The sequence below is a fragment of the Sinohyriopsis cumingii genome, chromosome 8 (assembly GCF_028554795.1).
Source record: "Sinohyriopsis cumingii isolate HCF-2022 chromosome 8, ASM2855479v2, whole genome shotgun sequence".
NCBI lineage: Eukaryota > Metazoa > Mollusca > Bivalvia > Unionida > Unionidae > Sinohyriopsis > Sinohyriopsis cumingii.
In genome coordinates, this window is record NC_142968.1 from 106486640 (window position 1) to 106511706 (window position 25067).

The 25067-nt window shown below is 36.2% G+C and overlaps 1 protein-coding gene across 5 annotated transcripts in view; it reads right to left on the minus strand.

Moving 5' to 3' along the window:
- Window positions 1-25067, minus strand: part of LOC149794319 (transforming protein p54/c-ets-1-like) — a 187736-nt gene that overhangs the window by 29576 nt on the left and 133093 nt on the right. The window contains exon 1 of one of the 5 annotated variants that reach the window (XM_089968478.1): window positions 13060-14269. The exons of 3 other annotated variants lie outside the window; for them this stretch is intronic. In XM_089968478.1, the coding sequence (XP_089824604.1) occupies window positions 13060-13216 (157 nt within the window). In that variant the 5' untranslated portion in view covers window positions 13217-14269. Of the gene's footprint in view, window positions 1-9852; window positions 9967-13059; window positions 14270-25067 lie in introns of those variants that run through there. One more of the 5 variants, XM_089968479.1, reaches the window with a different exon arrangement.

Here is a 25067-nt window from a genome sequence, read left to right on the forward strand (position 1 = left end):
AATAGATGCTAATTCACTGTAGCCAGTATGTCATGCATTCAATACTCAGGGCTATCTGTTTTGTTTGGCTTTTAATCTGGTGATGTTTTAAGGGAAAATATGTAAAAGTTATTAACAGTATAGAAACAAATTTTCAAGAAAACACAGAAGACTAATAAACACCATAAAATTTCTAGATTTCTAGACTATATGCCATGTTAAGCTTGCAATTATTAAATTTATGCATATGTATTCATTTTCCAATGAATTTAGGTCACATTTTTCTTATGCTGTTTGGATTTAGTTCATGCACAAACTTCCTTATTAAGGTCAAATAAATTCATTCTTTCACCAAAATGTACATGATTCTTAAAAAACTGCATTTATCCATACTAAACATTCATCAGATTGTAGACTTGACTGTTTTCCCAAATCTCCCATGCAGCACCACCTGAATACTGACTTTGAAAAATGACTTTTCGGCACCGATACTGAAGGCTGCTAGTGGCTGCTTATCACATTTCAGAAGTTAAGTTATCCTGCTGTAAATAAATTAATTTGACAGCTTCTATTGACCCAAATAATCAGATTTATCTACTAACTGCCCCATCCATCATTTCTACTCCTTGCATTAAATACCAACTACACTTTATTAAAGCATTTTATCACTATTCTTATCACTATAGAGAAGCCATCAATGTATGGCAGTGTCCAAGACTAAAGCACTGACACCTTGTTGTAATTATCACTAATGAAGCTCTTGCTATGGGATTTTATCACCAAAACTTTGTAGGCTTTGATTTGGAACATCCCAACATTATTGTCTAGTCCTGATAAGGCTTGTCTTGGGAAGATAAGTCTTAGAAACAGTGAAAATCAGCCTGGAAATAAACATGTGTAAACTAGTCTGTATGGAAAGCAAATGGTTTCTACAGGCATTATGGTAGGCAATGGTGATTTAAGGAGTGGTGAAAACAGTGCAAAGTGAAGATGATCACCTGTTAAAACAAAAAATGATTATGTGAACAGTACATTATATGCATGCTGCATGTATACGTCATCTGTATGTTGTTGTTGTTGTTGGGTTTAACGCCATTTTGCAGCACATGATAGGCTATACATGGCGGCCAGTATTAATGGTGGAGGAAGAACCAGAGAATAACCCGGAAAGAACCACCGACCCACGAGAAGCTACTGACAAGCTTTCTCACATGCCCACATTGGCTGAATCTTAGACTCGAACCGCCGCAGACAGAGGTGAGATGGCAGTGATCAGTAACGAAGAGCACTTTAGACCACTCGGTCACTCGGGGCCCCCCGTCATCTGTATAGGCACATGGTTGACTAGTTAGTTTTTTAAAAAAAAGTCTTTTCTACACATAAATGGCTATGTAAATGAGTATTAAGTGACCTACCCATCTCTGACCTCAATAACCTTGACCAACGGTATGTCTTCATGTAAACTTCTTGTTGTTGTAGGGTTTAACGCCATTTTTCAGCAAACGATAGGCTATACATGGTGGCCAGTATTAATGGTGGAGGAAGAAACCGGGAAAACCCCAGAAAGAACCAACGACCCACGAGAAGCTACTGGCAAGCTTTCTCACGTAACCACATTAGCCGAATGTGAGACTGGAACCCACGCAGACAGAGGTGAGATGGCAGTGATCCATTACAGAAAGCACTTTAGACCACTCGGCCACCCTGTAAACTTGCTGTAAAAACCCAGTATGTTCTTATTAGACTGGCCATCACCTCTGATTTTTAGATCTCCAAATGTAAGGAATTCTTTATTATTGTAAGTACAAGCCATCCACAAAATCTGGTCAGAACTTCCAAAACAAAAGTTGCTGTGTAAAACCCCATTTTAACAAATGACCTTGATCTTTTCATCCCAAAATTCAATAGGTCATAGCTTAAGCACAAGCTATCAACAAGCTCTGATCAAGGTATGTGATCTAGAAATAAAGTTATTATGCAAAATCCATTCATCTTCTTTCAATCAGTGACATTGACCTTTGACTTAATTTTTAGACCAACCAAAATCAATCGACTTTTCTTTTATCCAAAGAACAAGCCATCCACAAAGTTTGGTTCAGATATAAAATGTAGAACTAAATTATTTGCAGGAATCATTTTTCTTCTTTCAGTTGCCGTGATATTGACCTTTTGATCCAAAAAAATCAATAGGTTTCTCCCTTATTCCAAATGCAAACTATTTACGTCTCAAACTGGGTAGATGGTGTTGAAACTATATGGATGGACAAGACACAACAACATATGTTCCAACACAAGATGGGTGTACAAAAGCTGTAACTGCAAGACACATACACAGTTTTCTTCAGTTTCCCTTCTTTAATCTGAAACCTTTCATGTGATGGCAGATCTGGGTCTACAGTTTGAAGTTGGACTTGACTTCTAAGCAAGTAAATAGTCTGATGCCCTTCACAGAAACATAAAGTAAGCAAATAAAACTTATTCAAATAATCTTATGGAATGCGAAAATTAAAGACTTAAATGATTATGAACTTAAAAAAGATCTGGGACTGTGACAATTAAAACCGTGTAGCCACATAAATTACATACTTAAACAACTTTGTTAATATCATTTCTATATGCATCTATAAAAACTAATCATACAAACAGATGCAGCCAGTAACAAGGGTTACTCAATCTAATACAATAAAACCTGTCTTAAGAGACCACTCCAATGAAAGACCACCTGTCTTAAGAGATCAGATTCACTTTAACAGATTTACTGATTAGTGTCATGACCTGTCATGAGACCAACTGTCTAGAGAGACCAATATTTTTAGACAGAAGGGGTGGTTCTACTTACTGTAAAGCAAGTCAATGTAAACGATGCAGGTGAATAGGTGCAAAAATCAGGACCAGCACATGCACATTCGAACTGATTAACCTTGGTGAACAATCACATGATGACCTTGATCAGCTGTGCAATGCAGGTGTGCAAATTCCTCCAGCTACCTGAATTTAAACCATTGCAAAATAGTGCAATGCTTAAATTCTACAGGTGGTCAATGGTTTAGATGGTTGGTTTCATGGTTCTAACTGCGCTTTTTAACATTATAGCCTGTATCATGTGGAAGAAATGGGAGTTGGAGCTAAGTGTCTTTCCCAAGGCATCAAAGGCTGTTAATCCAGGCTGACCCATGTGGATATCAAAGCCAGTCCAGGAACATCATACAAACTTAAGGTGTCCAGCATCTTCTGTCCACTGTTAACTGTGTTGTTTGTCTAAAGGATTTAAGTGAGGATAAATGCATTACCCAATATTTTATCTACCTGTACATACAGATGTGAATGTGATATTCTACTTAATATACATACAGTTGTCTCAACAGACACCCTACCTGTCTCTTTAATTCAGTTACCTACATTTCACTTGGATATATCCATTCAAAGCAAATATTAGACACAAAACACCCTTTGATAGATGATTCAAAACAAAATATGACCTGGCAGGAGCCATGCCACCTGGTCGTTTGTATTCTACAAACTTTACATGTAATTTTCATTAAGAAATTGACAGCACATGGTGTCACAATGTGTTTAGCTCTGAAAACCCAAATGATTTCTTTTTTACTACAAAGAAAGCTAGTACTGTGGCATTTAAATCTGGACCAAAGCTCTAGACAGCACTGCTAATTAACAGTGAGGCTTAAAGGTATGTTGTTGTCATTTAAGTGCTCAGCTGTGTATACTCTGGATAATGCTCTGCAACTTGCATCACGTAGAACTTGTCGTTTCCATCATGAATTGTCCTTGCATCTAATGCAGGGTATGGTCAATTTTTTAAAACTCATTCAGCTTATTGACATGCTGATTACTGTCCACTTAATCCAAGATGTTGCAAAAACTAATATGTGAAAGCACTGCACTGAATCTCAGAGAATGTTGTTGTGGGGTTTTCAGCATACAATAGGATCTACATTGCAGGCAGTATTAATGGAGGAGAATGAACCCAAGAAAAACCGCAGCAGAAGCCACCGATCCATGGGAGCTACTGGCAAGCTTTCTCACATACCCACTTTGGCCAAGACAAAACTTTAACCTATGTTGATAGGTGTCAAATGGTAGTGGTCAGTGAAGGTAAGTAATTTGGACACTCGTTAAGCTGCCCCCCCCATATTCCTAATTAGTTTCTGATACGTTTCAATAGTTGTCAATTAATAATTAAGATTTATGTACTTTCATGCCCCAAATTAAAGCTCAAACTCATATAGCAAAGTTTTACTGCCATTTTATAGTAATACTTCTCAAAATGACAAATGTCACACTAAAAGCTAGTAAATGGTTCTAGCATTTCTTTTGTAAAAGTATGCAGCATGAAGTCATAAACATCACGATCCTGCACAATAAAAATTCAACCAATCACAGAATAAGAAATATAAAGCTTAGTAATATAAACTAAGTACTGTAATTAACAATTACTACCACCCCGCAGTAACCAGGTACTGCAGTTTCAAGATTTTACATATGTATGTTTACCTAACCATGTTTTTAGCCTTGTGTTATAGCACTTACTGCCATGTAATCTTCAAACAAAATTATTTTTTAAATTCAAAATCTTAAATAAGATTGTACAATGATTGTATTCTTGCATCCCTGAGTGGAATACAAATGAAACATAGGACTTTTACAACTTTACAAGTCAACTACTTTCACCATTTCCTGATTTAATAATAACAACGACAATAAGAACAATCCATAATGAAATATGGCCTCCTTGTGATCAACAAGTCCATTTTAATGTTTAAAATTCTAGCTTTTGGAAGACAATTACCATATATTTTCAAGATCTTAGAGGAAAATTCTACCCTGTTTAATCAAGTAATTCCCTGTACTCTGATTATCCACTATATTTACACCAAATCTCGACTGCTATGATTACATCCCAAAGTCCCATCTAACCCCCAATGTTGTAATTTTCTACTATATACACACCATCCCAAAGTCACATCATACCCCACTGTTGTATGTCATGTTTACCCCGACCCAGAGTAGCCAGTTTGAAACATGTATAATCAAGGTAATTCTGACGGGTCATTGTTTGATGTCGAACACTGCCGAAGGCTAGCACTAATCCGTTACGTAAGACTGTTGTGGCTAGAACAGAAGAACTGGACATCGGAGTTGCGAGGAGCCCGATAGCCAGTTATCACCTAGGTGTCGAAATGTTTCCAAGATCAAAAGAAATTGCCTGAAGAAGTGGGAGTGTCCTAACTTCTTTCCCCTGCAAACAGACAGAGAGGTTGAACTGGCTGCTAAGACGATTGGACAGGGGCACAGCGCCACCCAATCAGAATCGAGATGGGGGGAGACCTTGATTTGGGTAGAATGATATCCCTGAGTTTTCCGGCAAAAGTTAGTTCGCTGAGAGAAATTACCCAGAGAAGAGGTTAGCGTAACTCCGAATAGCCATTCGTTATTGGCGGGAAAATCTTAGAGCGGGAAATTCTAAGCACAGAAAGCTTCAAAAGGTCAGTAGATATTTGTTCGGTCTTTGTGGAATGCGACTGCATTTTAATTGTAGGTCGTATGTATACTTTATTAGTACTAGAATCATAGTACGAAGAATTACTTTGTTTTGTTAATACGTTTGCATATTTTGAAGAAATGAGTTGATATTTGTAAAGAATTATATAACTTGCTAGCCGTCGTAAGAGTTAATATTGTAATTTACTATGTGGGTATTTTATAGTAGACTAACACATATGTTCATATGATTATAGATTTTGCCATTGTTGAATATTTGTAATGTACAGACATGCGTCTGATTTTGTCAGATTGTAGTACGATGAGATTAAATATATATGTGTATATACTGACGTGACGCAATGTATTGATTAGGGCATAACCGATTTGCATTTTTCTACTGCATTCCGATTCCGGATTTTGGGCATGAAATTTTTCCGATTCCAGATACAATTCAATTATTCGGAAATGCTAAATTAAAAGGTTTTTCAAATTAACTTTTTAAACCGTGTTACACACGTTTTGCATATCACACCGATGTCACAAGGGGAAGGATATGGCAGGACTATAGCAAAATGCAACGAAGTTCAAAGCCACAAAAAATCCATGAAATTTTTTATTTTTTTGCCAGTTCCGACCCATTCTTTGTTCAACAATTAGTTGATCTTGCCACCAGGCTTTTATCTTCCCGCCTTAATCATTTATGTCGGCAAGCGGCCAGTTCCATCCTGTACTTTATTCAACAATTAGCTGATCTTGCCGCCATGCTTTAATGTCGCGGTCAAATAAAAATAAAACAGGCTTTTGTTTGGTCCTATAAAGTTGGCCTCTTGCGGAATCATTTTCTTTAATACCTCATTAGCATGTGTCAATGTATTCAATATTATGCCTTCATTATTGAGGATGTTGACATAAACGGGTAGGACTGTATTATATATTTTAATAAATTTAAATCTTTCGGTCTAACTCAAGTATTATCATTTCACCCCGTTGTGTTGACCATATTGGACTTTTCTGACTTCTTATTTAACTTTATTAACGCACTATCGAATGACATGCAGTGTTAGACACGGTGCTATAGAAATTCAACTTTATTATTTTTATTATCCGAATCGGTCGTTCCTGCCTTGTCCGACTCCGATTAATCGGAAGTTCATACTATCCGGTGGAATCCGATTTCCGGATCAAAAGTCGGTTATGCCCTAATATTGATGTCTGTATAACAATTCGCTGATACTGTGTTATTACGCCATTGTTTACCCTGCAAGAAGTGTGTGGGAATTTCGATGTGTATGCATGCGTGGCCGAAACAGTGACAGCTATCTGATGGTTAATTGTCGTTATAGTGTGAGGTGAGGTTCGATAAAACATTTGTTAACGCCTTGTGGTTTTTCACAGGAAGCTTTGAGGGACAGACCAGTTTCAGTTTGGTCCCGTAGTCTCAGATAGAGAGACGGAGGAAAAGAGAAGAAAGGAGAGAACTCAGGACAAATTGAAGTCTAGGAGCGAATTGGAGGAGGAGATAGTAGAGACGGAGGAAAGGAGAAGAAAGGAGAGAAGTCAGGAGAAGTTGAAGTCTGGGAGCGAAGCTGGAGGAGATAGTAGAGAGGAAACAGAGACAAAGAAGGAGTTAGAGGAACGGAAAGAAGGAAGAATCAGCGGGAAGAAATAGATGAGTAGATGCAAGGACAGGGGGAAAATCGAACTCACACTGTAAATCACGGGATGAATTAGGCTGTCACTTGGTCGAGGGAAAGACGAGTGATTGGAAGTTATCGTTTTTAAATTATCACATTTATTAAATTGTTATTGATTGAATTTCATCTTCGTGTTCTCTATAATTTAACCGTCGGCATTGCTGACTGGGGGCTCAGAGCTGTAAATCTACATCATCACTAATTTAACTTTCTAACCTAACGAGCCAGGGTGGAACTTTCAATTTAATTTAATTAAATTATATTGGGAGAACCCCACCCCAATACGACAGAACGTCACATTGTAATTGTCCACTATATTCACACCAAATCTCCACTGCTATGATTACATCCCAAAGTCCCATCTGACCCCCACTGTTGTAATTATCCACTATATTCACACCAAAGCTCCACTGCTATGATTACACCCCAAAGTCACATCATACCCCACTGTTGCAATTATCCACTATATTCACACCAAATCTGCACTGCTATCATTACATCCCAAAGTCACATCATACCCCACTGTTGTAATTATCCACTATATTCACACCAAATCTCCACTGCTATGATTACATCCCAAAGTCACATCATACCCAAATGTTGTAATTATCCACTATATTCACACCAAAGCTCCACTGCTATCATTACATCCCAAAGTCACACCATACCCCACTGTTGTAATTATCCACTATATTCACACCAAATCTGCACTGCTATCATTACATCCCAAAGTCACATCATACCCCACTGTTGTAATTATCCACTATATTCACACCAAATCTCCACTGCTATGATTACATCCCAAAGTCACATCATACCCCAATGTTGTAATTATCCACCATATTCACACCAAAGCTCCACTGCTATCATTACATCCCAAAGTCACATCATACCCCACTGTTGTAATTATCCACTATATTCACACCAAATCTCCACTGCTATCATTACATCCCAAAGTCACATCATACCCCACTGTTGTAATTATCCACTATATTCACACCAAATCTCCACTGCTAACATTACATCCCAAAGTCACATCATACCCCAATGTTGCAATTATCCACTATATTCACACCAAAGCCCCACTGCTATGATTACACCCCAAAGTCACATCATACCCCACTGTTCTGATTATCCACTATATTCACACCAAAGCTCCACTGCTATGATTACACCCCAGTCACATCAAACCCCCACTGTTGCGATTATCCACTATATTCACACCAAAAGCCCCACTGCTATTACTACACCCCAAAGCCACATCATACCCCACTGTTATGATTATGCACTATATTCACACCAAAGCTCCACTGCTATGATTACACCCCAGTCACATCAAACCCCCACTGTTTTGATTATCCACTATATTCACAACAAAGCCCCACTGCTATGATTACCAGATGTAGTTGCATCAAAACCACTTTGCTGTTACTACCCCCAATAGTCACATCAACCAACCCCACAAAAGCTGAAATCTACTGACATTCCTCAGTGATAAGAAAATTTTCAAATAAACTGATGTGGTGGTCATACTGGATGTCAGACAGGCACCATTTTTATTTAAGACAAATTAGACCTAATCAGAAGTATTTTGGTCAAGATCCCCATATCATAATGACTACCCCATTCAGGGGAGTAATATATCAAGATTTTACAACAGCCACCATTATGGAATGCCAGAACTGTCTTAAGATGAGAATTTTTATTATATGCTGTGCATTTGTACTTTTATGATGTGCAAACTTCTTTACATGCTGTGAAAACTTCTTTATATGCTGTGATTTTGTACTTATATGATGTGCAAACTTCTTTATATGCTGTGCTTGCACATCATATAAGTACAAAATCACAGCATATATAAAAGAAGTTTGCACAACATACAAGTACAAAAGCACAGCATAAAATGAAGTTTGCACATCACAGAAGTACAAAAGCACGGCATATAAAGAAGTCTGCACATCATATAAGTACAAATGCACAGCATATAATAAAAATTCTCATCTTAAGACAGCTCTGGCGTTCCATACACCATGGCATCCATATTGGACATGTGACTGGCACCATTTTCTATTAAGACAAAGTAAATATCATAAGAAGTCTATTGGTAAAACCAAATATTACGGGTGTTTAGTTTTTTTCCCTCAAGACAGCAACCATTGTGTCCATACTGAGATTTAGTCATTTTAATTTAGTACAAAGTGGACACCATAAAAACTCTTCTTATGAAAACCCAAAAAGTGACTTTCCCTTCAAAGCAACAATGTAAACATTTATCACAAATTTCACACTTCTTCCAATCTAAGTAAAGCTTGGAAGGAAGGAAATGATAAGTTAAAGAAAAGCCATCTGACAAAAAACTTTCTCCTAACAAACTGTACAGACACAGATCTGCAAGCGCATTGTGCGACGGCAGATCTGGGTCTGCGGAGTTCGCAGCTGGATCTTGTCTAATAATCGAGTCGATACAGTAGATATGATTTAAATTTTTTTTAAATTGTTAATTTAAAGGTGGTGTAAAGAGATCACCCATTTTCTATATTTTTAACGGTTTTACAACAATCTTTTCAAGCAATTAGCGTTTGTTTATAAATCATAATGTTAACTTTTAAACTCTTAAAATTGTGAATATTCATTCTATACTGTTTATATATTATATTTATAAACAAAATTTTCATACCATACTTCAAATTATTTCGTCTCGAGCATGACATTTGACAGGTTCCAAATTGTGCATGACATTTGACCGAATCCAAGCCGAAGTTTCTCGATGTAACTCTAACCATGTCATTCTTTTCACGTCCATGTTTTGTACTTATTTTCATTCATTAAAATATACTAATTTGAAAAAAGAATGCTATGGGAAGGTTAAAAACAAAATTAATTATGCTTTCTTTCAAAGTGGGCTCTTCCGCTGGGGGGTCAAATTAAAACGGAAGACCCTTAAAAGAGTCAAGACCTGTTGAACAGCTAATTTTAAAGTGCCTGGGGACAGGAAACTCGGCTCTTGGTGGGAGAGAGGACACTTTATTTATTTTTTTCTCATCAACTGTATTGATGCCTGAATTAGCTACATGGTCATTTTGCTGCCATTTCTCATGCTGGAAATTCAAGACCAAACCTTTGATCTATTTTGGAACGTTAACTCGCCCATACTCAAGTGAATTTCACATGGGTACTTGCAGGCCGCACTCGTGTGAATTTCACATCAGTGCTTGCATGCCTTGGGTGTACTTGCTGTCACTGGAAAAAAAACAAACATGCGATGTGTGGCATCAGATTTCATTTTACGTATGGGTTTGATGTATCTGGATATTTATTTGCCCTTGAGAAAATCAACTTGCCCAAGAATTTTGGAAACTGTGAATTCCAAGGGCATGCAGATTAAAACTTAACAAAAGATTTTGATGCACTGCATTGCAAGAAGGCAACCTTAATTTTACCGACCAGTTGTTGGTCTTTGGCAAGACCTAACAACTTATAATGCACTGATAACTAATCATAATATATTATCCAAGTCGGGCATAAAACTTGTTTTGATAAACAAACACGAAAAAGATGACAGGACTTGAAAAATCACTTGTATATTTGCTTTCGACAAAGTTAATAAATTATGTGGGGCAAATAAAATGTCATCTTACAACAACCTTACATAAACCAATTGTCACTACTTCTACATGTTGAAATTACTTAGTCTTGACTGAAGAACTAGAACTTAAACTCCGCAATGTGATTTGTCAGCAAATACATACAACAGTGTGAAAGATAGATCCATCATACGTTTCAGAACTCCCTCGTCATATTTTGCTTGTCACACAGCAACATTTAATCATGGTAACTGCAGGGAAATGTTTCTTTAAGCCCTTTTGTCCTCATTTGTATCTTTAAGCCATTTTGTCCCCATTTGTATATTTAAGCCATTGTCCCCATTTGTAATACTCTAAACACTTCCCGATGGAAGTCTTGATTATTTACAGTTATCTCAGCAAAGAAACAAGAGTCTAATGTGAACCTAATATTGCTCACATGGAATATTTAACTTCAGTTGGTCAATTAATAAGCTTTCAGCTTTTCACATAATATAATCTTAAAAGTATAGTTAATGACCTGTAATCTTGTCTCCATTCGTACTGCTTAAATTAAAAGAAAATGGCAAACTTTTCTGCAAAAATTCTTTTCTTGCATGTTTTTGAGCCTATGGGGAGCAAGTTTTAAGTTATTTTTTTTTTCTTGGTGGTAATGGTAATGTCAAATGTACAAGAGAGTTCTCGTTTTTTGGAATATGCATATGATAGTATCAAATATGCATTGTTTATTCCAAATCCAAATAAACACTATTCAAACCAATCAGAAGTTGGACCATGTGTGAATCATGACATAATCACACATGGGATGCTGACATAATCCCATCTGGGTTGTTAAGCTTGTTTAAGACAGGTTCATTAATGGTAGACATCTAGGTATTTTGGTACAGAATTCTAATGTGCCAACTTCAATTGTTCAAACTTCACCATCTTCTATTCAATATTTGCAAAGTTCTTAAACCCAAAAATCACTTGTGTATAAATCGTCTGGCCGTGTCTTGATGGGTTTAATGTCCTTTTTCAGCACACGATAGTCTACACATTGCAGCCAGTATATTTGCTGATGAAGAAGGCAAGAAGAACCACCAACCTACCAGGAAGCTCTCTCACATATCCATGCTGGTCAATGCAAGACAAATTTATGCCAAAAAGGGGCAGATGTGTGAGTGATACGCAAAGGCAGGGTCCTTATACCACTTGGACATATGGGCCCCTGAATAAATAGTATAAAAAAATTGCAAGACTTGCCTGTCTTTTAAGGTGTTTACGGGCACATTGACACCCTGAAGGTTAAATATCATGCCAGATCAACTGGGAAAAAGTCCGAGAGATACACCAGTGGCCAACCCAGCAAGATGGAGCAAGAGTCAAACCTGGATACTTTCTGATCTCAAATCTAACATAGTAACTGCTAATCCACCATAACTCCAATTTTTAAATTAATGTTCTGACTTCAAAGACATGTTATAACAAAGAGTAGAGTAAATGTGTCTACAATTTTGGTTCTGGCAATTCATCGTGCCATTGAAACTGCAATAATGGGATACTTATGATGCATCTTTGGAACGAAGGTCAACATGGTAAAAGCACAATTTTAACCATTCATTTTATTACAACTATATCTGGACAAAGATCTCATTATGAACAGTATGTGGAAACATTTTGAACATCTATAATATTATTTCAATCCAATCATCGAGTTACACGGCAGTTACACCGGTGTATAATGTAATTCAGAGTCATAGATTTCTCACAAGCTTTAGTCAATTCTATATATATTCTACAAACACATTATGGACTATTTACTTCTCAGCAATTATATCACATATTCATTAAGCTAATTATAATGTATAAAGAGTTTGTAACTTTAATGATCCGATAAGATAAAGTTTTACACTGGCCTTTGGTCAATATGCTAGTCTTAACAGTTTAGGGTTTTCAGTGTTTTTCAGGTCTAAACAAAACAAACTAAAGAGTGAAAATACTGTTTAATTTTCCTACTTGTTCCACAATAATTAAAAACAAAGAAAATGTTAAAATATTTGGTAAATCATTTTTAAAATAATTCATAAATATTTATTTGAAATTTTTTTTTTAATATCTGTGGGTATTCTATAAAACTTTTTGACTTTTTTCCTAAACATTTTGGAATTTTTATAAATTCTCTTTCAAGAAAACAGATTGTTGTATTACAGCCTAAATGTTGTAGTATTAAGTGCAATGTTGATATCAATGACCTCTCATATAAGATGAAATTCTACCACATGGATATATAAAAATATTGTGAAAGCGTGTAACCTTACCCCCAGCTCCATGACAAGGTGAAGATACCCGATGTGGGGAGGGTACTGACAACTGTCTGCCTTGAGTATGCCACGCACTTTGGAAGTGACAACTCCTCCGCATGGGTGTTGGACTTGTCTTTAGATTTAGTGGTGCCGGCGCAATCATGTCGATCATTTCCAAGTTGTATTAATGTTCACTAACGGAATGTATTATCCAAATTGTATTTGCCAAACACCCGATATGAAGTTACATCTGTTCTTCAGTAGGCATATGAATACATACAGCCTGACACATTAACCTCAAAATATAAAAAATTCAGTTGCAAAATAAACTTCCTTATATCTTTCCTTCCAATTCACTCATTGTTCTCTTGCAAGTACCTCTTTCCAGTGCTCAAAAATCACAGATACAAAATGCCAAGTCTGTAAGAAAAAGACGACCATCTGCAACAAAGTCTACCTTCAACCTTTGACACAAATCTGACAAGTGATGTGATTTAATCTGCATAGGCCATTTAAACTCCAAGCTCTATTTGCATTTCTCACATGTGGTCGATCTGTACAGTCTGCAAGTCAAACCCATTGGTCAGTTAGCTTATCAGCTCGTGGTCATTCTCTCCTCATCCCTTTCTTCCTTAATAGCCAAACAACCTTCAACTAAGTACATTAACACTTTTCTGTATCCTAGGGACTCACTTTATCCCGGCCTGAAGCGTAAGGTCCAACTTGCCTGGTCAAGGCAAATATTGACTTACACAATTTAATGTCCAGGATGTATTTGTCAAGTGGTGAAGGTTTTCTTTTCTAATGATTATATACACACAATGTCAAGTTTGGCTAGCTGGCATGTGCCTTCAGTCTAATATAAGCAGACGACTTAATCTCTGTTAATCCCCTCTCCTCCAGTCATGGCACATCAGAAAGATAAGAAAATATACTCAGTTCCACAACGTATACATATATGTTCCTTCCAGAAATCACTCCTCTCCCTTTTTTTTGTTTAAGAGTCATATACAAGTCAGGTACACCTTGTCAAGTAGTGAACAGGGCCTATGTTAATTCGCAAACTTTATCTTCACAAACAAAATCTGGCACGGACTTGGGTATTGTACAAAATCAGGTGGTGAACTGGTGGTTTGTGAATGGAGTCGCATTTACTACCCTGGGAAAACTACTTCCCTCCAATTCTGCACAGCTAGCTAACTCATGAATGAAACTCAAGCTAGGCTACGGAAGGCCATACACCACAATTACAAGCAATCAGCCAATCTCAAATGAGCTCATCTACATAATATTTTCTGGCTCCACCTCTCCCAGTCACCAGGTAGTTTTATGAATGAAATTTGGCACTATTTTTAGTGGTGTTATATGACCCATGTGTTTGACCCACTTGCTCAGTAGAGTATGCAAAAAAAGTAATAGAGGGTTTTAACACAGTGAGGTCCCATTAAGGGCGTATAAATATGAAATTTAACAAAATTAATACAGAATGAAACTGCCATTTGAAAACAATTACGTTCAGGAAACAAAATCCGAAACCAATTTTATTAGCAAATTTATAATGTTAGTTTAAGGAACTAGACACAATTACCTCACTTAAATCAACAATTCTCATCACTTCACAATTTCAAAAGTCAATGACTACTTTGAAAACACCACCTATGAGCCTTTCATAGCTGAGATTGTATTCATCAAGGTCTAACCAAGAAACTCTCAGCAAACGTATGAACGAAAAGTTTGAGTGGCTCTCCAAGCGAATACAGGTGCATACTACATCTAGCTTTATATGTAAAATGCATCGTATTGCTAGCATGTATGGAAATGTCAAAGTATTTTATTGATGTGAAATACTTTGATGGTCTAGACGACTAAAAAAGAACACATTGTTCAACAATTGTATTTTCACAAGTAACTATGCCTAATATTTTCAAAAGCTAATTGAAAAATGGTTAAGTTAACTTTATGTTTCACCTAATACATGATGTTGTATGCCAATACATGCCCGTTTCCCTGCTCTATCCATTGGCTTTAGATGAAAACGTGACCAATAGTGATAATCAATCAATCTGGTATCTCGCACAATTTACCACACACAAAAAAGAAACTAATAAAAGCCTGCGATTGTAAACTTTTGCCGTTTGAAACTCGTACAAATCATACCGATTATGCGTGGAGTTCTATTTTTAGTAACAAGGATAGTCCCGCGGTCATCTGGGCCTTACAGTTAAATAGTGTCAACTGAGCAATAGTGCTGGCTAAACAAGAACGTAACCAACCATATTACGTAATTTACTTCAAACTTTCAATATTGCCCAGCATCAATTGTCAACGTTCATTATCACACAAAACCATTTTCATTATATATGAACACGATTTATTTTGTTGGCTTTTTTCTTCTTTCTTATTTAAAAAAAAAAAAGGATTGCTGTTAAAATCTGCTCCAGAACCGTTTATCAGTCGAATCCCAAGAAGCCAGATTCTATTGGCTTTGAGTAACGTTGAAGTGACAGCCATCATGACCACTACTATAAGCTTTAGTGTATACCTGCACATAATGAAACCAATTAACCACTAAAGCCCAGGTCTCAGGTGAATTGCATGCAGTGCACTCGTCAGTTCCAACACTCATTCACAAGTACAGTACACAGTTAACCTGTGGAGGATGGCCTTCTACAATGGCTATCATTAATATGAGAAGTTAACCATAAATTAAACATATTTGTATCTACTTCCAACTGCCCTGGCTATAAAGATCCTTCTGTGCAGACTAGGATTTATATAGCATGAAAAAATGTATGTGGTCATTAGCTAAACACAAATGCTAAAAACATGTTCATAAATCATAAATTAGGTCAGAGTGACCTGTTTTCGGTGTAAGGGTGCAGTAGTAACAGAGATACACAGAAAATTGTTAAGTTTCATGCTTCTAACATTAATGACATCCAATCCATAATCTTTCAAACACAACACTGAGGCATAAAATGTAGGTCACAGTGACACAGTGACCTCTCTTTGTGAGAATGGTGCAATGCGTATTTAAGATGCACTCCCTGGCCAAGTTTCATGATTTTAGGCTAAATGGTATGAACTAAACAAAAAACTTACAAAAGTATTTTTTTTAAAAGAAATAAAAGTCATGGCTTTTGTTGCAAGAGGGGAGGTACTAACAGATGCATATCATCATCAATTTCAAGAGTCTAACATGAGAAATGAATATAACAAAAATGAAGCCAAGCCACTACAGCACAAAATATGGGCCATAGTGACTTGCATATCAGATACCTCCCCTACACAAGTTTCCTGATTCTGTAATATGCAATATAAAAAAATGACACAAAATATAACCAAAGCCAGTAAAATGTGAAATGTAGATTACAGTGACCTTTTCTTGTGAGGATATTGTACTAAAAGCAATATATACAATCACTGACTTTAATGATTCTAGCATGACCAGGACTTGATAGATAAACTTAAAATACTGAAACAAAGATAGGGAATAATGAAATATGGATCACAGTGACTTAAATTTGTGATGAGGTTGTAGTACTCAGATATGCCTCCCCTTGCCAAAATCAATGATTCTAAGTATAACAACACTATTCTACTTTATGGTTTACCCTTCTCCTCTTTTTTAAAAAACCTGCATAAGGTTATTAGTTGACAAGTTAAATTGGAGGGTTATTAGCTTAACATTTTACTGGTGATTCCAACAGGCTTACAAATTAGTCTGAGGTCATATCAAATAGTTGTACATTGTTGTGTATTTAATTTTTATTTCATAACCATAAACTTGGGGGAACAATGAATCTCAATTGTAGTTCACGCTAAGCAGTCTCACTATAAAGTGTTACACTCTGCATCTCACATGAACAGCACGGTAACAAGTACTGTTTGCAGTATGGGAGTTACACTCTGCATCTCACATGAACAGCATGGTAACAAGTACTGTTTACAGCATGGGAGTTACACTCTGCATCTCACATGAACAGCATGGTAACAAGTACTGTTTACAGCATGGGAGTTACACTCTGCATCTCACATGAACAGCATGGTAACAAGTACTGTTTACAGCATGGGAGTTACACTCTGCATCTCACATGAACAGCATGGTAACAAGTACTGTTTGCAGTATGTAATTAGGTATATGGGTACATGGGTAATATGGCATTACAGTGGTCTTTCTTTATCACAGTGTACGATACATATCTCATTAATAACACTGTAAAAATGTACTGTATATCAGTAGTTTCCAAGCCCAGGTTACAACCCAGATCAGGGTTGCAAAGACATTCTGTAGGGTCGCCAGGATCTTTTGAGGGTGGTAAAACTTATCAAAATTTGGAAATGGGGTCATAAGGCTAAAAAAAGTAATTTTTTAGGGTTGCAGCCCAGAAAGGTTGGGAACCACTGCTGAATATGCTACGTAATAAGGTATAGGTATAACGGCATTAAAACACTCGCACTACAAGGCGGTACCCTCTGTAAATGCATGAACAGCATTTTAAGAAGGACAGCACTAAGTATGTGATGAGGTATACCCTATTATGGCATGACAGTGTATGGTGGCATGTCACTTTGACAAGGCCTGTGTAAGTTCAGTGTGTCAAGAACAAAATACAACCTATGTAATCTTTTAGACTTGCCATGTATCACACAATGATACAGAGGGCTACTAAAAGACTGAAAAAGTACTTAGGTTATCAAAATTATGGTAAACTGAAAACTGGGGTTGTCTCTGATAAAGTATTTAAATATAACCTCCAATCCACAATAAGGATGACTTGCACATTTGAATATACCACAACATGACATTAGAGAAATGTCAAAAGACCAGGCCAAGAATGCTGGCTCTCAACCCATATTTATTTACAAACAGCATGCATCTGACAAGAAAAGGCACAGAACCAGACCTACCATTGTTTCAGTAAAGCTCTAGTTCTAATAGATCCAGATCTAATATTGTTAAAGAACAAACCCAGATCTATCCTTGTCTAATCTTTAATTCTATCCTGAAATGATAAAGACTGTAAATGCAATATCTGTATATATTACCCACCCCACCCAACCAGCCATGATGGCAGCTATGTTTGTGTTAGCGTTTGTTGTTTATCTGTTCTTAAGAAGTGCAACACCGTTATTCCCTGTCTTTAAAGGCATACGGTGCATCACAGCATAGGTGCTTCTGCATTTATTTTTAAATTTCAATTATGACCAAAAAATATTTCTTTTAAATAATCCAAAATTGCACTTTTTTATTTGTCCAGATACTGAATTCACTTTTTACTCACTGACTTTTAAAATGTTTTTTATTCCTCATGTCTTATGTCATGCACTGTGTGTTTTTTCCAATTCTTTTTTTAATGTACAATGCTGTGTTTGCATGTTTTGCAAATCATGCTTGTTGTGATACCTTATTTATTTTATGTAATGGCAGTAAAATATCTCCTCCGATCCAGATTGATAACTGTTTAAGCATAGATTTAGACTGACCATTATTTAGCATAGATCCAGACCTATCAGTGTTTATGGATGGTCACTTTTTGAAATGTTCAAGTATTTAATGTTGTGAACATTTATATTCTTGCATAATTTGTAGCTAACGGGTCTGGAAAAAAAAATTAAAAACTGGTCTACTTGCCAGAAATTGAGATTCTGTTAAACTGTACAAACACATAATTTAACCCTTCATTTTATGCAAAATTCGATGCTATTTACTTGCCTAGCAATTTTCTTTTTACTTGTTCCAGGCTGCAGGACAATCGATTAATTTAAAGGTTGCAAGTGTCATTTTGGGTCCAATGTACCCCAAATGTTATATATCAATATATCATTTTTAAAAATGGACATTCCTAATGCCAGTAGCAGATTAGGGTCAGTCAGCACAGATTTACAAAGATGGACATCCTTAATGTCCCTTACAGCTTAGGGTACAAGCTGTAGATCTTATATACTTGCTAAAACACTTGGTTCAACTGCAAACTGTATAGACCCAGATCTGTAATCACATAATGTGCTGGCAGACATGGGTCTATCCAGTTTATTTGGAGTAACCAGTAGGACAAACAAGATCAACCCTGATCTACCATGACATTACGTGATAGCTGATAAGGGCGTCTGTTGCTTTGCAGTTTGAAGTAAGTTCTACATCAATACCTATGGTACTTGAAACAATAGGTACGATGATCCAGAATGTGTGTGTGTGTGTGTACCTTTCTGTGTATGTGTACCTTTGTGTGTCTGTATAAACAAGTAGGCAACAGGTCTGTGAGACAGAATCACCTAATGGGGCCAGGTGGCAAGTCCCCCAGAAGATACTGCATGTTAAGCAATTTCAAGGCATATTTTTTCAACTATACAACTGTAGAGAAAAGTTGCTCTCTGAAACATTTTGGTGTCATTTTCAACTTTATAAAATAGTCAAAGACACATAACAAGTTCACCAAAAGTCTATTCTCTGGGTACCAGACCCTGAATCCTGTCTAGTATACTCTTAACCTCAATGAACTTCCCTTGAAAATGAAATAAGTTTTTAATTCTAATTTAGTCCAGAAAGCTTCAAGTCTTGTTAGCTTTTAGTGGACATCGCTACCCAAACATTGTGTACACCTACCACTTCCCAACCCCAACTCCGAGTTTTAATATTTTTAAGGTTACAAGTTATATTCCACTTTTACAAATCTTTTCCCTCCCCCCTCCCCCTCCCTCACTACTCTGGCAAAGTGCCAGACACCCTTCCTCTCGTTCAATATTGCACATGCAGTTACAGTCAGTGATGTAATTGACCAGATGTGGACCATCTCAAGACTAGAGTCTTTTAGGCTAATTAACCTTTTCATATATCACAAACACACTGGTATAGAGGCATGTTTCTGATATCTACATTGAGGAGTCTTCACTTATTTTTCTTCATTCCATGTATTTTGACCAAAATCCTGATTATTTTAAAATCAGTCGAGTACTGTTATCGAAACAAAATTTGAATAAATGTCATGGGTGAACGTAACCAGATTATCTGCAGACATATGCAGATGGATTTTTTGCTAACTGCAGATTTTTCAAGAAGTTTGCAGATTTATGTCACAAGTGGAAATATTGTCACTTTCTTTCCCTTATTATAAAGTGGAATTTTGTTTGCACTTTGTTAAGTTTTCATCATACTTTCTGTTAAAAAATAAATTGTGAATCTTCAAAGCAAACACAATGACTAACCTTGCACTGATTACAAAATATTAACCATGTCTTATTTAAGTTCATGCAACCATGTAAAACTAAAAGATGATAAATAAAAACACCTGAAGCATTGAGGTTGGATAAGAAGTGCAGGTAGATTGTAATTATATGTATGTTCTTATGGGGGGGGGGTAGTAGGTTTTTTGTGTGTATAAAAATGGAATTCATATGAAGAAAACTTTTAGAGATTTTTCTCTAATTGATTTTAACGGAGTTTAGACATTCAGGGCAAAAATAAGCTTAACATGTAAGTATTAATTTACAGAAGAAAAAAAACACATTTTGTTTGTGAGGGATTTCATCACCCCACAAAAATGCAACCTGTTCAGACCATCTCAGCTGTAACCAATAGGACTGACTGAAAAGTTGTGAATGAAAAAATGGCTTGATATATCAGCAACTTTTCCGTCAGTCCTTGTGTCAAATATAGTCATGTTGGTCAAAATGGCACCCACTATGTGTCTACTGGCAGAGTTTCAATGTATGATCTATAGAGTTCATCAAGAACCTGCAAATGGCATTTTTTAAAGTGTAAATTTTCTGACTTTATGTCAAAATTTGTGCTTACCTTGATCTTAGATTGTGAGCATTACACAAGTTTAGTGCACATAAATGATGCCTCACTGTAGTGAATAAAAGTTGGAATTTGAATTTAAAAAATCAACAAACAAATGTACAAAAATTACCAACTTGTGAAAATTTCAGGGTTTAAAAACACAACTGTATCAAACCTTATAAAGTGGCTTGCTATCAATATCAATACTAGTGGTCTAAATGGATTGCTGACCAATTGGATTGTCAGTCACCTGTGTGGTCTAAATGGATTGCTGACCAATTGGATTGTCAGTCACCTGTGAAGTATTACATAATTTCCTCTTTATTAGGATGGCATTAGAATTTCCAAAGTAGCTGCCAAAGTTTATCATGACAGATAAGCACTTGCTGGACTACCTGTGCATCGGAAAATTATAGCACTCTGAAATTTCCATCCCAGACCTTACTCCAAAATCATTACCCCTTGCTGGATTACCTGTGCATAGGAAAATTATAGCACTCTGAAATTTCCATCCCAGACCTTACTCCAAAATCATTACCCCTTGCTGGATTACCTGTGCATAGGAAAATTATAGCACTCTGAAATTTCCATCCCAGACCTTACTCCAAAATCATTACCCCTTGCTGGATTACCTGTGCATAGGAAAATTATAGCACTCTGAAATTTCCATCCCAGACCTTACTCCAAAATCATTACCCTTTATACACTATGTTTCTTTGAGGCCTCTTGTCAAATTTGGTGTCATATTAAAGGAAATGCATTTATACACACATTTTTCTTTACAAATATACATCATTATGCAACTTCAAAAATAATTACACTATTGGATGTCAGCAACTTGAAGGAAAGGTTAAGCACAAGCTTTCACAATATAAATTGTAACAAATCACAACTGAATGGCTTTAATTGCCTCTGACAATTGCTAGCATTAACATAAATTTACAAGCTTACTGCATTAAGTACCACATTTGACTTCAACACTTTATGGAGATTACTTGTAGATTGGAGACTACCACGTTAATGGGGGGGGGGAGGAGGCCAGTGTTTCTCAACCATCATCACCTTCTTTGTCTGATGACCTGTTACTAAAGGTGTGTTCTAATAATAAGTTTGCAATTTTGTACTTATTCTTTTTAAAACTTGGATAAGTCAGCTTATGGGGCAGTATAAATACAGTTATGAATCATTAACATCTTTAAAATGCTATGTTGTAAGAACTATATTATCACTATTAAGTAAGAACTATAAATCACCCAAGATTTATGGATACTCCTTAATTAACTGAATTGGTGGCTTTACTGTTTTTTACATACTGTTTCAACTCACAGAAACATCAGACAAACTAGGGGGAATCTTCATGTAAATATACCCCTGCTTCTTCAATATTTCTTCCCTACCCAAATGATGGAGACAGATCTGCTTTTAAAATTAGTGCACAACTCTTTTGAAAATGTACATTGAGAAATCTGATGATGATTATAATATATAATTTTTGCAGCAATCAGCTGAAAACTGTACATTTCATCATATACTTCATCCAGCTCTGTCATATAGGGCATTAACTCTTACAAAAATCAAGCACAAAATCAAGCAATGTTTACATCTTTTGATAACGATGACAAGGTTCCAAACTGCACAGTGATCCATAAAATAAAATGCAAGCCAAGTTGCATTCACAGATTTCTGTCTTTCAGTCTTACATTGTATTCAGCTAACAGACAAAAAGGACAATAACTCTAACAAAAATTGTGGGAGCATAACGATTTGTTGATATGCACATCTTCAGATAATGGCGACAATGTATACAAATACTGATGGTGGGTCACTGAAAACTGAGACTTGCCACATTCACAAGATTCTACAAACTGACAAGGGCAATAACTCTAAAAGAACTTAAAGGAGCACTGACTGGCTAATATGTACATCTTCAGATAATGTCCATAATATGTACAAAGTCTAACAATGAGCCATCAAAAATGCAGGACAAATTGCATCCACACTGCAGTCGACTGGAAAACAAAAAGGGCAATAACTCTTATAAAACTTGTGGAATGATGCTATTTCTTTGATCTGTGCATCTTTAGGTAATGACCATAATAAAAACCAAGTTTCACAATGATACATCAAGAACACTGAGAAAAGAACAGTCTGTCACACTTTTCAGCTAAAAGATGAAAAAAAAGGTTCAATAACTTTAACTCAAAATGTCAGAGGAAAGTGATTTCTTTACAAGTAAATAATCATATGGGGATCACACTGTTCATATAAATACATTTAAGAATGTAAAACAAATTGCATTCACAAGATTGTAAAGACTGCTTTCAGTTGCAGTTCTTAAATGGCAATGACCCTTCTTAAAATTGATTATATTGAGTATTTTGTCCATGTGCATATCTTAAGGTGATGACCATAATATTTGCAAACTTTCATGGCAAACAATTACAAACTAGGAGAACAGTTACATTAATAAGACTGTGATACAAGTCAAAAAAGTACAATAACTCTAATAAGGCAGGAGGCCTGTGATTGGTCAATATGCACATCTCCATGTGATGACCATAATATTTATACGGTTTCATGGCAATCGTAAAAAAAAAAAACACTTTATGACTGTGTTGCACAAACAAGATTGTGTTCATGATGGAACAATGGATGGAAAGACAGATGAGCACAAGGATTCCTATATACCTCAATAAAAATAATGTTATTTTCCATGGAACAACACCAAAGGGATTGTCATAATGTTACAATGACCTGAAAGTATAGAAAACATATTGTAAATGTTACTGCCATTATTAGACAGTATATTGTACATATTACTGCCATTATCTGACAGTATACTGTACATGTTACTGCCATTATATGACAGTATATTGTACATGTTACTGCCATTATCTGACAGTATATTGTACATGTTACTGCCATTATCTGACAGTATATTGTACATGTTGCTGCCATTATATAACAGTATATTGTACATGTTACTGCCATTATCTGACAGTATATTGTACATGTTACTGCCATTATCTGACAGTATATTGTAAATGTTACTGCCATTATTTGACAGTATATTGTTCATCTTACTTCCATTATCTGATAGTACCACTGTACATGTTACTTCCATTATCTGATAGTACCACTGTACATGTTACTGCCATTATCTTACAGTATACTGTAAATGTTACTGCCACTATCAGAAAGCACATTACATTCACAAGCATTTCAACACAATTCACTGAGCAATACCCCTACCCCCATGAATGTAAATAGCCTTGACCCAACTATTGCATTATGTACATGCAGATCAAGGTCTTCACAATTAGTTTTAATATGAATCTCGGCTCAGCCAACTTGGGTAAGTCGGAAAGCTTGTCAGTAGGTTCCTGTAGGTTGGTGGTTCTGACTGATGAGGTTTTCCCAGGTTCTTCCACCATAAACATATACTGACTGCCATGCATTGCCTAATAAGTGCCGAAAATGGCATTAAAACACAAAACCAAAACAATCTACTAATTCGTATTCAAGCCAAGAAACTTCTGCAACTTGGTTTACTGATACAATACTTCTAGATAGTGATGGATCTGGCTTCGTGATATGGCACATGCATGGGTGCCCACAGCATAGGTCAAGGGGGATCACGTGACCCCCCTAGAAATCATACTGCAAATAAATATATATATAAATTCCGACAAGTTTAATCATGCAAATGAAGCTGAAAATATGTCACAAGATTCTGTTCAAAACACCAAATAAATATCTGCTTTATTTTCGGACTGCATGCTATACTAACTCTCCCAGCCATGACTGACTTATCCCCCCCTCCAAAAAATCCTGCGGGCACCCATGGGCGCATGTGTCTAAATCTTATTGGTAAATTGGGTATGTGCAAAAAGAACTGAATTCATGCCTGGTTCAATGTACAGATCAGTATACCAGACTGTACTGCATTTTTTTGTCTGTGATATATTTCGTGTTTATATGTAATGTCCTTAATGATCAATTCCTTGAGTTTCTCCTTTACTTAAAATTCAACATTCAAATTTCAGCTTCCAAAACTGTTTATTTACCTGAAAGGTGTTTTAAGGCAACTGAATTATTCCTAAAAATGTACTTAAAAAATTCATTAAAAACATAGCACACAGAAAGAAAAAAAAAAATCTTTGGCGGCAAATTCACTGGCTGCCAACTGTAAATGACAACACTGTATTGGCTTCCAGGGGAGGAGGTGAATACACGGGCC